The following is an 18,289-nucleotide window of genomic DNA, read 5'->3' as shown; positions in this document are numbered from 1 at the left end:
CGCTCAGCCTCTCCCACTAGCCCCTCTGCTTAGCCTCTCCGCCTCAGCCACCCCTCACCCGCTCCGCCTCCCCTCCACTCAGCCTTTCCACCTCTCTCTCTCTCTCTCTCTCTCTCTCTCTCTCTCTCTCTCTCTTTCCCCCCGTCCGTACCTCTCCCGCCCGTACTTTCCTGTCTGTTGCTTTGTAGACTTTCGGAAGGCCTTTGACACTATCCCGTGATAACGCATGATCAAGAGATTACAGGAGAGGCCCCAGAGACACTAAATTGGGGCGAGATGAGCCTATATGAATCATCAGAGGGAGAGTTTGTGCCCGAGGATGTTTATCGGATTGGGTCAAGAGCATGATAGGGGTGAAGCAAGGCTGCCCCCTCTCACCGACCCTCTTCAAACTCTACATTGAATGAGATTACATCCTTCATAAACCGCCTAGGGGGCAAGGGATCACTACTAACTGACCTCATGATACAAATAATGCTATAAGCTGATTACATCGTCCTAATATCATCTTCAGCGGAGGGGCTACAGAGACATTTGGAGGCCCTTGACATTCAACCTTAGAAAAACCAAGGTTATAATCTTCAACACCTCACGCAAAGTGCTTCACCGACATAGATTCTTCTACTGAGGTGAGCCCATGGAGATAGTGTAGGCCATCTTCTGGTGGTTCTAGTGATGCCCTATAGGCCATGGTATGTGCCTTGTAGACATAAGTGTAGGCACTTGTAGTGTTAGTGCCTTTTAGGCCACATAGGACACTTAGTCCTATGTGACACCTAGGACACTTAGTCCTAGGTCTAGGTACAAGTACCTTGTACCTAGATTCTTTCATTATCCTAGTTTTGACATGACAGCGTTTCTCATCGACCTTTGTACTTTGTACCTTGTACGTGCTCCTTTCAGTCTCACTGACCCTTCAATGTTATCAGAGCGCTACTGGACCTGTTCCCCTGCCTCCGGATCTACATCGCTCATAGCTTTCAACAGCCTGCGCTCCATCCGTACAATCCGTACGACTGTACGGACTTTCGTACGGATCACGTACAGATAACGAGTCCTGCCTCCCAGCTACGTCGCTAGCTGTTTTGCCCGTCGCATCTTCTTCCGTACCTGCGTTAAATACAACCGTACTGTATTTAAAGTTCTTCGTGAAAATGATAAGTTGGATGGCACCAACTATCCGATGTGGTCTTGTCTCATGAAACATATTCTTGTTGCAAAGCATTTGTGGAATATTGTTTCTAGGGCTGATCTGAGGCCAGCAAATGCTACAGTGGTTGCCTCTACTGCTGGTCCTTCTACAGGGGGTACTCCTCCTGATGCCTCTTGCTCTAGCACTCCTGCAGCTGCTCTTCCAACTCAAGAACAGTCAAGATGGGATGCAAGAGATGCAAATGCACATTCATGCATTGCTTTATCATGCAAGAGAATCATTATTCCACACATTCGGTCTTGCAGGACAGCAAAGGATGCTTGGGATAAATTGGCTTCTCTCTATCAGATTCGCAATGAAGCTCGTGTTGCATATTTGAGAAGGCAATTACAGGAAGTCAGTATGAATGAAGGTGAGTCAATGGATGCATACTTGACAAAGGTCAAGGACCTCATGGAACAGCTTGCCAACATTGATGAGGTGGTGCCAAATTCACAGCTTGTTAGTACCACATTGAATGGACTACCAGATACATATCAAGGGTTTGCTACAACCCTTCGATTAGTGACCATGGGTAATCCAGACCACTATTCTTTTGACCAGCTGGTTACTTTGCTTTTGCAGGAAGAGCAAAGTAGAGCTAATAGGCAAGCCATTATTCTTGATCGTGCATTTGCTTCACAGCAGACAGGAAGAGGCAAGGCTTCCAAACCTATGGGCAAGCCAAAATCTGCGCATAGCAGCTGCAATTCCTCCCATGCATCTAAAAATACAGCACATAAGGCAAAGAAGAAAAGATGCAACTATTGTCGCAAGCCTGGACATGACATTTCAGAATGCAGGAAGCGCATTGCTTCGGAGAAAAAGAAAGCAGGATTGACAGATAATGCCTCACATGCTATTGAATCCCATGAGCTAGCAGATGCTTCACATGCACATGCTCTTCAGGATGATTGGGCATGGGATGTCCATTGCTCATTTGATCCCTCCAAAGCCGATGCACTCTTTACTGCTAATGATGCTCAGTCCTGATACTTTGATAGTGGTGCTTCCAAGCATGTCAGATCTTGCAAACAGTTGTTCCATTCTTTAGCTGATGCACCTCGAGGGGGGACTGTTACATGTGCTAATAATGCTTCATATGCTGTAAAAGGAGTTGGAGATGTGCAGCTCACATCCATTTCAAGCCATCCTGTCACTCTGACAAATGTCCTTTTTGTGCCTGGCATTGAAGTCAACTTGATTTCAATTTCAGCAATTACTTCAGGTTTCAGAGTAATTTATGATGGCTACAGATGTCTAGTTTATGATCTTCATGATGACAATGCCATAGTTCTCACTGGCACTTTGCTTTATCACCTTGATCATCATTCAGTTGCACTTTCTATTGAAGCATTGGCTATTTCAGATTCACAGCTTGCTGAAACTCATCTTTGGCATGAGAGAATGGGCCATCTCAATTATAGAGCTCTTGCAAAGCTACATTCACAGCAGATGGCAAATTCACACAGTTTCCAAACATGTGTGTGAGGGTTGTCTAGGGTAACATGCATCGATTTCCTTTTCAAAAGAATTGTCCAAAACTCTCACAAAGGAAATTGCAGCTAGTACATAGTGATGTCTGTGGCCCAATGAGGACAAATGCCATTGTGGGGTATAAGTATTTCATGACTCTCATTGATGATTTCACAAGATATTGCTGAATATATCCTGTAAAGGCCAAATCTTAAGTTTTCTTATGCTTTTAGAGATGGCTGAATATGGTTGAGAATGAATCAAGAAGCAAGCTTGTCACCCTCAACACAGATAGGGAGGGCGAGTATATGTCAAAGGAGTTTGATGCATTTCTGTCTTCACGGGGCATTATTCACTCATGCACTACTCCTTACACACCTCAGCAGAATCATGTTTCTGAAAGGAAAAACAGGTCCACAATGGAGATGGCCAGATGCATGCTTAAGGCCAAGTCTTTGCCCAATAAATTTTGGCTTGATGCAGTAATGTGTGCCAACTATGTGCTGAATAGATCACCTACATGGGCATTGAAGACTATTACACCTTATGAAGCATGGCAAGGCAGGAAGCCTTCACTTTCACACATGAGAGTTTTTGGGTCTCTTGCATATGTTCATGTACCATCTCAGCCGAGACATAAGCTTGATGACAAGGCAATCAAATGCATATTTATTGGTTACAGCCAGGAGAGCAGAGGGTATCGGTTATATCAACCAAATTCTGGGAAGACTATTGTCAGTAGAGATGTAATCTTTGCTGAACATTCAGCTTCTCCTCTTGTGGACTGCCAAGCAAAGCCAGATGTTGACATGTTTGATGCCTTTGAATCTTGGTTACCTCTGCCATCATCAGAAGAAAATTTTGACCAGCAACATGAGCCTCTTGCAAGCCCTCCACTAAGCAATAATCAGCCACAATCTCATGCTGATTTGCTGGTTTCTCTTCCGGCACAAAATGATCCCACTACTCATGATGCAGTCATTGAAGCAAGAGCTGTCAATAGACAGCAAAAACAAGTTCCCAAATGGCTTCTTGATACATTGAGGGACAGCAAACAAGATCAGCCTTTGGCTGCCCGGACAAGATCAGGGAACAAACAGCATGGTCACTTTCTTGAGTTTGCACTTCTTGCTACAGCTTGCAATGAAGAGCCTCTGTGCCACAAAGATGCTTTTGACAGCAAAGAGTGGATAGACGCAATGAAAGCTGAGTTACAATCTATTGCCAAAAATGACACATGGGAATCAGTAGATCTCCCTCCCAGCAAGCATGCCATTGGAACGCGGTGGGTCTACAAATTAAAAAGGAAATCTGATGGCAGCATAGATCGATACAAAGCCCGTCTTGTTGCAAAAGGGTATGCCCAACAACAAGGCATTGACTTTGAGAAGACATTTGCTCCCACATCCAGGATTACTACCATTCGATGTGTCATTGCCATTGCAGCCCATCATCATTGGCAAGTGCACCAACTTGACATCAAGACCGCTTTTCTTCATGGGGATCTGCAGGAAGAAGTCTATGTCACACAACCTCCTGGCTTTGAGGTTATTAATTCTGAAAATAAGGTATGCCGGCTTAGAAAATCCCTTTATGGTTTGAAGCAGGCACCCAGGGCATGGTATGCCAAAATTCATGCACACTTACTATCCCTTGGTTTTCAGAATAGTCCCACAGAACCCACTCTTTATGTCCGTGGGAATGGATCTGATTTTTTAGTGCTGATTTTATATGTGGATGATATGCTCATCTGTAGAATCCCGTAGGATAGAATAGATGCATCTTGCAAGAGGTGTGAGAGCACAATGAAACAAAATGGTAGTTCTCTATTATGGATTGTGAGAGAGAGGACTCTCTCTTATAGAAAGGGGGAGAAGGTAGTACCTTTCCTACATAAGTGGCAATCAGCCCCTACATCAGTGGGAATCAGTCCCTACATCAATGGGATTGCCTTTGGCTTACATCATCACTTAGGTCACACACTAGACACATCATAGCACTTGATGTGCCTTTACAACACACACAAACACACATGTGACTCCCTTAGATGCACATATGCACCATAGAGCAAGCCCTTGATCATACTTATCCCAACATACCCTCCCTCAAGGGGTTGCCTCTTGCGGGTCAAGGATACATCTAGTCTCATAGTTTCTCATGCTATCTCATGGTGGTCAAGGATAAATCTATGGCTAGGATCTCATGCTAGCAAGGGTTCCCAAGGGTGTGAGGTTCACAGAAATGGGATAGTCAAAACACATATCACATGGTCTACATCATATGGTGACCAGAGGTGATTTACAAAAGACATAACATATGATATTCTTTTTGAAGTACTACTCCAGGCACAGAACCTCAAAATTTGACCAAGTGATGGTAAACAAAAAATTCAAAAGACAAAGCGCTTAAAAAGCATAGTCTTTATTTTCTTCATTTGGTGATGGAGTTCTTCCTTCAGGCATATTTGCTTTGTTGTTGAAATAGTCCTTCTTCATAAGAAATGCTTGATTCTCTTTGTTGTTCTTCATGGAATAACACATTCCCTTTTCCAATCGTAGGTAAAGGAACAAGATATATTTAAAGCATTTTCCTTGTGCACCAAATACTGTGAGATGATGATCCCAAGCTTCATGTGAAGTTTCAAAGCCATCAATGTGGTGAATGTATGAGTCTCTAAATCCCAAAGCAATGATAGCAAGAGCCTTCTTGTCTTTGATCAACCAATTAGCTTTTTCTTTTGTAGACCCATTCACAACATTCCATATCTTCTTTTTCATAAGCATAAACTCAGCTTTTGTTTGCCAAGTATGGAAACTAGTTCCATCCAACTTCTCTACTTGCTTGGGCTTAGTCATCTTTACAATTGAAGTACTCATCAAGACAGAATCACATAGTCATCATTCTAAATGCAAAGGACACTTATGAGCTCCATGACTGAGTTCTACTACTCAAGTACAATCAAAGCAATGAAAGTCTGCAGTAAATAATGAAAGCCCCAAACTAATAGTGATTGCTCAACACCTTTTGACCAAAATATGCAGAATTCTATCAACAGAGATCAGAGTAGATTGGAGGGTGCAATTCTCATAGCTCATAGCTCTATTCAAGGGGATTTTTATGCAGAAAGAACACTAGTATACCAGACCAAGGCTACCAGCAAGAAGAGGCACAATGTTGTGCCAGGTCGCCATGTAGATGCTTGAGAAAATCGACTGGTTTTTTGGCGTTTTCTCCTCCAAATCTTGACCAAACGAGCTCAGATTTCAACAGCAGCTTGCCTGTAGTGTCGTGCAGCTCGGGCTCAGAGGGATTTGCGGATAGGTAAGCACAGAGGCCGCATTGCGCGATTTATCGGCGAGCAATCTTCGTGTTGGCGTTGCGCGTACAGAGGGAAACTTTCTAATTGCTTGCAGCTGGAAGGTCACCCGTACACTAGGAGTCTGCAGCTCAAAGGGTTTCAGCAATGGTCGCATATAATGGGAGAACTGAGCTCTCACAGATTTGGGGAAGAAGAAGGAAAATGGAGAAGATGAAGAAGCTTTGAGAAAACTAGTAGTTTATGCTAGAGAAAGCATCTAATGCTAGGCTAGGCTAGATCTAGAACCTAAAGCTCTGATACAAAGTGTAGAATCCCGTAGGATAGAATAGATGCATCTTGCAAGAGGTGTGAGAGCACAATGCGAGAGCACAATGAAACAAAATGGTAGTTCTCTATTATGAATTGTGAGAGAGAGGACTCTCTCTTATAGAAGGGGGGAGAAGGTAGTACCTTCCCTACATAAGTGGCAATCAGCCCCTACATCAGTGGGAATCAGTCCCTACATCAGTGGGATTGCCTTTGGCTTACATCATCACTTAGGTCACACACTAGACACATCATAGCACTTGATGTGCCTTTACAACACACACAAACACACATGTGACTCCCCTAGATGCACATATGCACCATAGAGCAAACCCTTGATCATACTTATCCCAACATCATCACGGGCCTAGATACTCAGCAAATTGCAGCTTTCAAGGCTGATTTGCATCAGATTTTTGACATGTCTGACATGGGACAGCTCCATTATTATTTGGGCATTCAGTTTGCTCATGTTGAGGGGGGTATCATGATGTCTCAATCCAAGTATATTGGACAGCTCCTTGATCATTTTCAATTTGAGGATTGCAAGCCAATCTCTACTCCAGTCGACCCTGGCTTCTAATTCTCAGCTCATGATGGGAGCCCACCATGTGATATCACTCTTTATCAGCAGGCTGTAACCTGTTGGATGCCTTATTTATTTATGTCACATCAAACCTGACTTGCAATATGCAGTATCTCAGCTCAGCAGATTCATGTACATGCCCAGTTCACAGCATTGGCAGGCAGTGAAGAGAGTCTTCAGGTATCTCAGAGGCACTCATGATTTAGCCCTCTGCTATGGTGATCAGGGTTCACGTACCATGCATGCTTACACGGATAGTGACTGGGCATGATGTTCCGACACCAGTGTCACATACTGGCAATTGTTTTTTGCTTGGCAATTCATGTATCTCTTGGCTCAGCAAGAAGCAACCAACAGTTGCCACGTCTAGCTATGAGGCTGAGTACAGGGCAGCTTTCACCGCTACAGTAGAGTGTGTTTGGCCTCGACAGTTACTTACAGATCTTGGTATTTGCCAGACATCCTCCACTATTGTCTACACTGACAGCTAGAGTGCTTTGGCCATTGCGCGTAACCCAGTGTTTCATGCGCGTACCAAACATATTGAAGTTCACTATCATTATGTTCGGGAGCAGTTGTCAGCAGGAGACATAGAGTTGTCCTATCTTCCCACAGAGGACAACATAGCAGATATGCTTACAAAGGCACTTCCTCGTCCCAAGTTCGAAGTCTTCCGACAAGCTTTACACTTGGTTCCCTTTGTTACATGATCTGACATCCCTTGTACATTCATAGGTGGCTATATCCTTTTGGATGAACATGTGCCACCATGACCAGAAAATACCAGGTATTCTGAGGCGTTTCCAGAGTACTTCAGCCCATCCCATGGAGGGGGGTTTGTAGGCCATCTTCTGGTGCTTCTAGTGATGCCCTATAGGCCATGGTATGTGCCTTGTAGGCATAAGTGTAGGCACTTGTAGTGTTAGTGCCTTTTAGGCCACATAGGACACTTAGTCCTATGTGACACCTAGGACACTTAGTCTTAGGTCTAGGTACAAGTACCTTGTACCTAGATTCTTTCATTATCCTAGTTTTGACGTGACGGCGTTTCTCATCGACCTTTGTACTTTGTACCTTGTACGTGCTCCTTTCAGTCTCACTGACCCTTCAGATAGTGCAGTCTTGCACGTACTTGGAAGCAAGCTTCACAGGATCCATCTTCACGATGGCTCATGCAGCTAGGGCATAACTCACACGTGGGCAGTGTGCTTTGACCCAACTAGAGAGATAATGCTTCCAAGCACACTTTCAGGATCCACCAACGAAGGGCTGGCTTTCTGACACTTTCCTACGGCCGACTGCCACGTATGCAACACCCTTCTAGGGGAGTGATCTCCTGATGGCAGAGTGGTGGAGATTTGAGCAGCTAGAGGTGACTATGGGGTCTAGGATGATTCGGAGTAAGGCCTCAATCCCACATGAGATAGTACAGGCAGAGTTCGCCATGATACCTCTCCAAGTTGATGCCCTCTTTTAGACAGTGATATTCATCCACAGAGTTTGGGACTTACCTCACTGGAGACTATCGAGGCTGGCCTTAGAATCATCTAGACGACTAGCAGAGAGCGGAGTAGACACATGGTATGCACGCATATCCACATGGCTTGCCAGGCACGGTATTCAAATGGACACGCTTCCCCCCCTTTCAGTACACCATGGACGCGCCACTTGAGTGAGATCCGAGAACGATATCACTGCCTCTACCTGGAGAGGATCCGGCTTCAGTCCACTCTCCCAACTGATCCACTTCCATGACCAAGTATGCATTGGGCTCTGCCTGATGGAGATGCACCAACACAGAGAGACACTACTATGACAGATCTGAGAGCAACAAGAGGCGACCAGGCCACAGGATACAAAGGCTAACCGAAAGCAGCAAGGCATCACAGACTTCGATGCATTTGAGTCAGCTCCAAGGTACAACGGGATAGAGTCATCAGCTGATATGAGGACAGCCTGGATTAGCAGAGGGAGCCCGAGAGCCGACACGATGCCGCCGAGGGAGGGACGCAGAGACCACTCACAACACGGAGAGCGGCTAGAGTTGAGGTCCATCCTAACACATCTTTCCTCAGTGGAGACTGCCAGAGACAGGGCCACTCTAGACAGAGCTCAACAAGTTACGAGATCGAGGAGAGCACGCCCCCCGCCACAGCATGAGACAGGACGACAGACACAGATCCGAGATATTCACAGCTCACCAGAGAGCCACCACAGTGCCAGGCTTCGGCTTCTGAGTCCCAACTCTAAGTTTGCTTTGACTGAGCTCATTAGATCAGTATAGATCAGTACTCAGCAAGGGCCTTAGTGCACCCTTTGCTCCAGCCCATTAAGGCTTTTATGAGTTTCTCTTTTGTGTACTTTGTCCCATAGGCCCGCGAGGCTTCCCGCGGACGTTAATACATCTTTCTTTGCTCTCTCTCTCTCTCTCTCTCTCTCTCTCTCTCTCACACACACACACACACACATCAACTTTGGCTCAACCCATTTGACATTTGTTTTTAATCGTTCAAACAAATTTTTCCCTATAACATCATTGGAAATTACAAAGAAATTCAGGTTGCCCAACATGTGCACAGCAAGGTTTAAAAAGGCAGTTGTAATTTTAAAAGGATCCACCTGTATTTGGCAAATTGCTCCACTGTTTTCAAGGCAACTTGTACTGCTAGCTGCACACTTATAAGTCCTTTTGTCGTATTCAAAACCTGTTTTGACCACACAGTCTGCTCATGAGTTTCTAGGGTTTGTGCATGCCATTGGAAGATAATCAGCTATCCTGTCATAATACAAGCAAAAGGACCCTCATATCTATAAATTTCAGTAGAACTGACAAACCGCTTACAACAAAGCAATCCCAAAAACATCAACAAGATTTCATTCAATAAGTTTCTCTTTATTATACTAAAGCAGACCCAAAATGACTTACCGCATACCGTGGAGCCTTCTCAAGGCTTTGCCCTATCCGAAGCTCAAAGCTGTCACGACCCTGCAAAATGAGAGAAATTTAAGGCCTTGCAAGTTGAATCATTCCCTTAATTACCCAACTAAATATTAATTATAGGATTAAATATATTTATCACATGCAATATTGTTTTGTATTTACCCAGCTTCTCAACCTATCAAGCTGAGGGACAAAAGGAAATGTTAAATTACACGGCACAGCGAAATAAAAACTGAACAAAGAATAGAGAGTACACAGCAAACTGGAGACGAACAAAATTTTCCTTCAATACTGAAGTATTACAAATAATGGCTCCGTCCACCCGTGCACTCCCACAATGGAGCTTAGATGGCGATCTAGACAAATACTAGGTGAAGAGCTACTAGCTGGAAGATCTCTGCTAGAAGATCTGATCTGATACAATGGATTGGGGAGGTCGCCTCTTTATAGCTATGAGTGCGATAGTCGGATCAACGTAGTCGATGGAACCGACGAGTCAACCTAGTCGTCCATGGAATAAGGGGCTCCCACACAATCACCTTTCTACCATCAACGGTCTCATTGATAAACCTCATCTGACATGCAAGTCAGGATCCATCCAATGTCCCGAGCTCACACATGGCTTCTCCTCATATGGAGGCCTTACAACTTGAGCACCTTGGACCACTGGTGGTTACCAGGAGGGTGGGAAATTGAGCATATCTAACACCCCCCCTCAATGTCCACCCATAGGTAAACTACCTTCTTGACCCAATGCCGATTCTCTGAAGATGACCCTGAAGCTGATCCTTCCCAAGTGCCTTGGTGAAGATATCTACTCCATTTTGCTCTGTTGGACAGTAGACCAATTACACTATCCAGCAAATCACACACATAGTGATACTGAATCTCTATATGTTTTGTGCGCGCATAAAACACTCGATTTTTAGCAATGGCCATGCAACTTTGATTGTCGCACCTCAGCACAGTTGCCTCATTCTCTTGCACTCCCATGTGCCATAAGATCCTCCTCAGCCACACTACTTCACAAGCGGTACAACATGCTGCCTTGTACTCAGCCTTGGTAGAAGCCAATGCCACTGTTGGTTGTTTCTTACTTATCCAAGAGAAGATACCTGAACCTAAAGAGAAATAATATCCAGAAACTGATTTCCTGGAATCAACACCTCCAGCCTAATCTGAGTCACAATGACCAGCCAAGGAAGTGCCCGTACCATAAGTGATGCCATAATCAAGAGTGCCCTTCATATACCTGAGCACCCACATCCCTGCATTCCAATGATTCTCCCAGGGCTTATTAGAGAACCTACTCAAAATGCCAACAGCAAAACTGATGTCCGGTCTGGTGTTGCACAGATAGATGAGACTGTCAACCAACTTCCTGTACCTCCCGATGTCTGCTGGTGGTGAGGCATCCTCCATAGACAGCCTCGCATTTACCTCCATAGGTGTAGCTATCTCCTTGCACTCAAACATACCAAATGCCTTCAAGATCTCCCTTGCATATTTCTGTTGAGAGATGAAGATCTTGTCTGGCTCTTGCCAAACTTCAATCCCCACACAGTAGTGCATCAAGCCTAAGTTTGTCATCTCGAACTCTGTGCTCAATGCCTTTCTAGTCTGCTAGATCATGTCTTCGTAGTCACCTGTAATAAAGAGATCATCCACATATAGAACAATAATAGCAGATTTTTCACCTTTCCTGTACACATATAAGTTAGCATCTGAGACATCTTTTGAAGTTTAATTTATGAAAGAATTTATCTATCCATTGGTACCATGCTCTTGGGGTGTGTTTCGAGCCTTCTTCAGCTTACATACCTTATTCTCAGAATGGGGGACCTCAAACCCAGGTGGCTGAGCCACGTACACCTCCTCCTTGAGGTCACCAGTCAAGAATGCTGATTTAACATCCATTTGATAAACTGGCCACTTTTTATGAGCAGCCACCGATAGTACTGTGCGAATAGTAGTCATTCTGACAGTCGTAGCGAAAGATTTCTGAAAATCAAACCCTTCAACTTGCGAAAATCCTTGTGCAACCAATCTGGCTTTGTACTTTTTCAAAGCCCCATCGGCCTTATACTTTACCTTCCAAACCCACTTGGTGCCAATAACCTTTCTGTTAGGTGGTCGATCTACCAGCTCCCAAGTTTCATTCTTCATAATACTGTCATATTCTACTTGCATAGCGTTTTTTTAATCTCGGTCTACAAGTGCTTCCTCCAAACTCGCAGGCTCCTTTACTTCTGCAATAATCTCAGCCATCAAGGCCATATTCACTATGTGAGCAGAAGCCCTCCTTTGCTCCTCGATTCTCTCAAATCGCCTTGGTCCATCTGCATGCTGCTCAACAGACATAGGCATTTGGTTATCATGGTCGTAGAGCTGCCTTACCCATCGCGACAATGGCTTTTCCGGTGGTGTAACAACAGATTGGTGACTTATACCTTCATCATCTGATATTTCCTCCTCCTTTATAGCTCCTGGGACAGGTCCATAGTGAATTACCTCTTCGCTCGATGATAAAGTGGAAGAGCTCTTCTCTACCTCCACTGCATGTGGCTGCTCCCTGAACACCACATCGCGGCTCGCTATGATCTTCTTTGCCTCTCGATCATACAACTTATAGCTTTCTTCTCATCACAATAGCCTAAGAAGATACATTTGGTGATTTTTTGTTGTAGATTGTTTCTCTCTTTGTCTGGTACATGCGCATAGCAGTCACACCCAAACGTTCTAAAGTGAGAGACAGATGGCTTCTTACTGCTGTAAGCCTCATGTGGTGTTTTACCTTTGAGTGCCTTTATATAGCTACGATTAAGAATGTAAACCACAGTATTGACAGCCTCACCCCAAAAGTGGTTGGCACTCCAATACCTTTCAACCTGCACCTCCCCATCTCCACGGTGGTCCACATTCGACGTTCAACCACCGAATTTTGCTGAGGCGTATGTGGTGTCGTCATTTGTTGCTTGATCCCTTTACTCCTGCAAAAATCTCCAAACTATGTAGAAACAAACTTACCACCGCCATCCGATCAGATTTTCTTCACTTTTCTCCCTGTTTCATTTTCAATAAGCTATAGCCATTCTTTCAATCTACCAAAAGCTTGAGCCTTTTCGCAAAGAAAGTACGCCCACATCTTCCTACTATAGTCGTCGACGATCAATAAAAAATAGGAAGATCCCCTTAAGGCCTGTGTAGGCATCTTACCGCACAAGTCATCTGATTTTCTTCACTTTTCTCCCTGTTTCATTTTCAACAAGCTGTAGCCATTCTTTCAATTTACCAAAAGCTTGAGCCTTTTCGCAAAGAAAGTACGCCCACATCTTCCTACTATAGTCGTGGACAATCACTAAAAAATAGAAAGATCTCCTTAAGGCCTGTGTAGGCATCTTACCGCACAAGTCAACATGCACCAACTCTAGAGGAGCGTTTGCTCTACTCTTGCTTTCTTGTGGGAATGCCTTTCTCTGTTACTTGCCCATCATGCAAGCTTCACATGGTTCTTTGATTTCTGCTACTGCAAGTAAGTGAGCAACCATACCTTGCTTCTACATCTCCTTCAGCACTGCAAATCCGATGTGGCCGAATCTTTCGTGTCAAAGTCTGCTTGCGCCCACTCCAGCAGTGGCTGTAAGAGCACTTAGCTCATACACGTTGTTCCTTCTTACTCCTGTGCCAACAAGATTGCTAGTACTATCCAAAATTTTTGCTCCTGTCTTATTGAACCTCACCTCATGGTCAAGGTCAGTTATGAAAGCAACTGATAGCAAATTTCTCTTGATTTGTGGAACATACAGCACATTAGATAGTTTCTTAACATCTCCATTTACAGAAATAAATGAAACCGCACATATATCCTCAACAGGGCATTTTGTGTTATTTTCAACCGTCAGGGTAATAGGTTCTTATAGAGGCTGCATGGAACAATATAGACCCTTCTTGCAAGTCATGTGACGGGAGGCACCACTATCCAACACCCATGAATCAGTGCTTAACGCTTCTTGAACTGAGGAACACTCTTCCTCAATGGCCAAAAATAGATCCCAACTCTGCTTCCGTTGTGTTAGCTGTCTCTTTCCCCTTATCTGTCTTCTTCAGGGTACCATTCTTTTCATCTGCTTTCTTGACCCAGCACTCTGCAATCACATGGCCCTTCTTCTTGCAATAGAAGCATTCTCCCTAAAACTTCTTCTTGCCGCCCTTCTTCTTTTTGTCACCACTAGTAGAGGACTCACCTTTGGTGGAGGAACCACCTTTGCCTTTCGCAGTGGCAGAGAACGTAGCATTCCAATTGCCACCTCCATCTCGAGCTTTAAGCCTCAATTCCTCCTCCATAAGTAAAGCACATAACTCCTCTAAATAACAATGGTTGGGGTCTCACCTAAGTGTTAAGCACTGTTACTAGTCCATCAAACCTTAATGGACATATCCAGAGACATCGTCAATCTAGCTCTTCGCTAGTCTTTTGTATCCCAGCACCGGCCATCTAGTCACGTAGATTTTTGATTCGGGTTATGAACGCCTCCGCTGTCTCTCCTTCATTAAACTTCTCAGCTACGAGCTGATTCTCCAGGTTCTAGATCCTTGTTTGATTTACGCGTCTCATACTGACTCTTTAATATGTTCCAAGCCACAGTTGCCTTAGATGTATGCTAAATCAAGGTCAAAACACTATCAGTAGTACTTGTAACCAAAGCACACAGAGCATCTGCGTTCTTGTGTTTCCAAGCTCGTAGAAGGTCGATATTAGAGGAGGTATCGTACTCCTCGGATTTGCTAGGTCGGGGGTTCCTTGTGGTTCTGGGTCAGTCCCCAGTACTGCCTCCAGAAGCTCATATGAATCCAGAGTAGCAGTAATTTTAAACTTCCACATAGTGTAGTTCGTACCATCTGGCTTGCCTTCAGTGAAGGCTGGTGGGCGAATCCTCAACGCCTGGATTGTTGGTGCAGCAGCAGCTGCTGAACTTGAGCCCCTTCTTGTTGAGCCGCTTCATGTTGCCATCACTCCGTATGTTGTTGAAGCCCTGGCCTCTCTTCTATTCTTCGATCCTTAGAGCAACGGCGCAGCAAAACAGAAACTGAACAAAGAATAGAGAGTACACAACAAACTGGAGATGAAAAAAAAATTCCTTCAATACTCAAGTAGTACAGATGATGGCTCCATCCACCCGTGTGCTCCCACAGTGGAGCTTAGATGGCGATCTAGACAGATACTAGGTGAAGAGCTACTAGCTGGAAGATCTGATCCAATACAATGGGCTGGGGAGGTCGCCTCTTTATAGCTATGAGGGCGGTAGTCGGATCAACGTAGTCGGTGGAACCAACCAGTCAAACTAGTCGGTGGAACCGACTAGTCGTCCATGGAATATTCAAGGAATATTCCCTATACCGTCACCTCAAGGACTCTCACCCCCAAACCCCCACCAGGGGGGCCAACTGGCCCCCAAGCCCCAGCAAGAATAAAGGGCTCCCACACAATCACCTTTCTACCATCAACGGTCTCATTGATAGACCTCATTTGACATGCAAGTCAGGATCCATCCAGTGTCTCGGGATCACATATGGCTTCTCCTCATACGGGGGCCTTACAACTTGAGCACCTTGGACCACTGGTGGTTACCAGGAGGGTGGGGCATTGAGCATATCTAACAGAAAATTTCATCAGCACTAGTGTTGGACACAGTCACTTGTGACCAATAAGTGAATTCACACAAAATAAAATCCTGATACTTTTTTTTTTTTGTCGCAACTTATGGAGAAACAGTATGTGAGGGGCAACAAACTCGCATGAAGACAGACTGCTTGGTATTGTCCCAAGCTGTGGGCTGGCATTGTGCATATGCTTGCCAATATTCAAGAGACCAAACACACGAAAATGAACTCAGCTCTGCATAGAAGCAGAGGTAAGCTAAGGAACTTACGAAAGCAGGAAGAAAACTGCAACAGAAGAAGATCTAGGAATCTCTTCTATTGCTTACATACGCTACAGGTGATGTATTCTTGTGAATCCTGCCCCAAAGCTAATCCAAATTGCCCTGATACCATGTTGGGCCAGTGAGAAGTAAGCAGAAACACAAAAACAGGCTGGCTTGTATTGATTGAACCCTCATGTACGTGAGAAGCACACAAGAACAAGACACAACTACTCTATGTAGTTACATTTTTTGGGTTTCTAGAACCCCTGATGATGTGGCAATGCAACATGGCAAGCCAAAGAAAAAAATGAAGTAACCTGTTGGGTTCATAAGCTGCCAAAGCTGAGCTTAGCTAATGTCGAATTTTGAAAACAACCTTCAACAGAAATGACATAAATGAGTTTGCTAAATTAAGCATTACAATGAATTCAAGAGCTGGGCAAAATCAGGATCCTTTGGGCGGTCTCACAATGTTACAACAAAGCACCCTTAATATATGCAATAATATATTCCTACAGTTTTGTCTTTTTTAATATCACATTCTAACCAAACAATCGGCCTGATTCTCTTCTTTTAGTTGGATTTACTATCATAGCACCAATTGTCTTCTAAGACCTTGCCTCCAAAGGAAAGCTACACAAAAAAGACTACAGTCACCTTTGACATTTCAGATGAAAAAGCAAACCATCATTTGATAGGAATACGATTCGAGTTAGTTGAAGAGGCTAAAATATACCACCTCATCTGACCCTTTGTCTAGTATCATAGAAACAATCTGGGGACTACTTGTCAGTCTAGGCAAACAGTTTCATACTTCTGCATTCATTCAAATCCTTGCAGTTGACAGGCTAGGATACGCTAGGCTTCCACCTACTCCGCTAACTTACCAAACCAGTAATGTAAGGGACTTTGGTGCTGCGTGAGTCATGTTCCAATCCCTAGCAAAAATCAATTGACTTGCATTGAGAGACTTTCTAAACTTCAAATGTCACCTACAAGCAAAGTAATCATCTGCTCCCATAGATGCACAGAATCAAACCTAGGTCATTTATATGATTGAAAAAGGGAAGATGTTAGAAAACAGAGGTGGAAGTTGCTTGCTACAGCCAACACTCTTGCAGCGGAAGATTGTATAAGCGTATGCCCAGAAATCACACAGTGCTGTTTCAAATCTCCTTCTTTCAGTGATATGTACACAATGCTATTTCAAATCTCACTTCTTCCTTAATATGTACACAAGTGCATAGAGAGTTGCATACAGACTTAGATCTTTGAACAATGCAACAGTAGCGTAAAACAGTAGATTGTGTATTTATAGATTAGTCCAAACAATGGACAAAACCTGATACAAAAGAATGTGTTCAGTGTGCCACTATCTAGCAGACAGGTGCCGTGCCTAGATGTGGACCCCTGACCACCCAAAACTGTCATCTACCTCTTGCTGGCAGCCTCCGTGCTCTCCTAGAGCTTCAGTCGGCTACGTAGTGGTGCGCTTGTGGACACTCCTTGCTGCTGCTCTGCTTTTGGACACTCCTTACTGCTGCTCTTCCAGATGAAGACCTGGAGGCTGAGTGCTCCACCAATCTCAGATCTGCTTGCTGCTGGAACTGCAGCCATCTGAGAGCCGGTAGACCCTAAGTATAGGATACTGCTCTTCAACCTGTAGGTGATCTGCAGACTGTTCTGCCCAATCTCTTGATGATCCCTGGCCTCTCTGCTGCCCTGATAGACAGCCAATAGTAGATCCTTTGTAGAATGAATAGGTCCCAGGGCTAGGGGCCCTTCTATAGGGCTGGAGGCCCTCCAAAGTCAGCCAACCAGTCTCTCTGCAGGCCTATAACAGGGTCCTGATAGTCCAAATTGGGTACCCTTGCAGGGCCTTATCTGCTCCAGACTGCTGCTGCCTCTGTCGCGCACCCCAGTCCAAGCTCCAACCCATTCAGCCTTCTGACAGCATCCTTTGCTCTGGTCCTGGTACCTCCTGTGGGTCCTTACTGCCCACCATCTGGGGCTTGTCAGCAGCCTGATCTTGCTGCTCATGCTCCCACATCGCAGCCTGCATGCTGCCCATGTGGCAGCCCTGCCTTGCATCCCAGATCTGCCCCCGTGGCAGCCCCTTGCTCTGCCAGGTGGCATGCCTCACCCATGTCCTCCTCATTTGGGGGCTCACAGGTGGGGAGGTGACCCCTAAATCCCAACAGAAGACTGTTGCATCAAATGAACCTACATCAACATTCATAAAATGCTCTCTTTTAGCTAGGCTTTAGATGTCCCTTAGTGATAATATGAAACACAGCAAATGTATGTACAATAGTGCATTGTGTTTTCAGCAAATGTATGTACTATAAATGCATTGTGTGCAATTCAGATCAGCTTCTCAAACTTAATCCAACGTTGTGTGTTCTCTCCCTACTCATAAACTTTGCAAGAAGGTGGTCTGTAAATTGTGTAAAGCGTTGTGTGGACTAAAACAAGCATCTCGTGTTTGGCATTTAAAAATTGAACATTCCCATGAAAAGAGTTCCGTTAGAGAGAGAGACAAGGA

The 18,289-nt window shown here is 44.6% G+C and overlaps 1 protein-coding gene across 1 annotated transcript in view; it reads right to left on the bottom strand.

Annotated features, from left to right (window-relative positions):
* LOC147901294 (Cyclophilin-like peptidyl-prolyl cis-trans isomerase family protein) overlaps window positions 1-18,289 on the bottom strand; it is a 67,012-nt gene that overhangs the window by 22,708 nt on the left and 26,015 nt on the right. Inside the window, exons 3-4 of the mRNA XM_087375910.1 lie at window positions 9,806-9,865; window positions 9,499-9,584 (exon numbers count right to left, since the gene is read on the bottom strand). Coding sequence (XP_087232036.1) covers window positions 9,499-9,584; window positions 9,806-9,865 — 146 coding nt within the window. The remainder of the gene's footprint in view (window positions 1-9,498; window positions 9,585-9,805; window positions 9,866-18,289) is intronic.

The sequence above is a fragment of the Dipteris shenzhenensis genome, chromosome 6 (genome assembly GCF_047967505.1).
Source record: "Dipteris shenzhenensis isolate YYH24624 ecotype China chromosome 6, Dip_SZ_1.0, whole genome shotgun sequence".
NCBI classification, from domain to species: Eukaryota; Viridiplantae; Streptophyta; class Polypodiopsida; order Gleicheniales; family Dipteridaceae; genus Dipteris; species Dipteris shenzhenensis.
The sequence above is the reverse complement of the archived record's forward strand: the minus strand, read 5'-3'. Positions and strand labels throughout refer to the sequence as shown.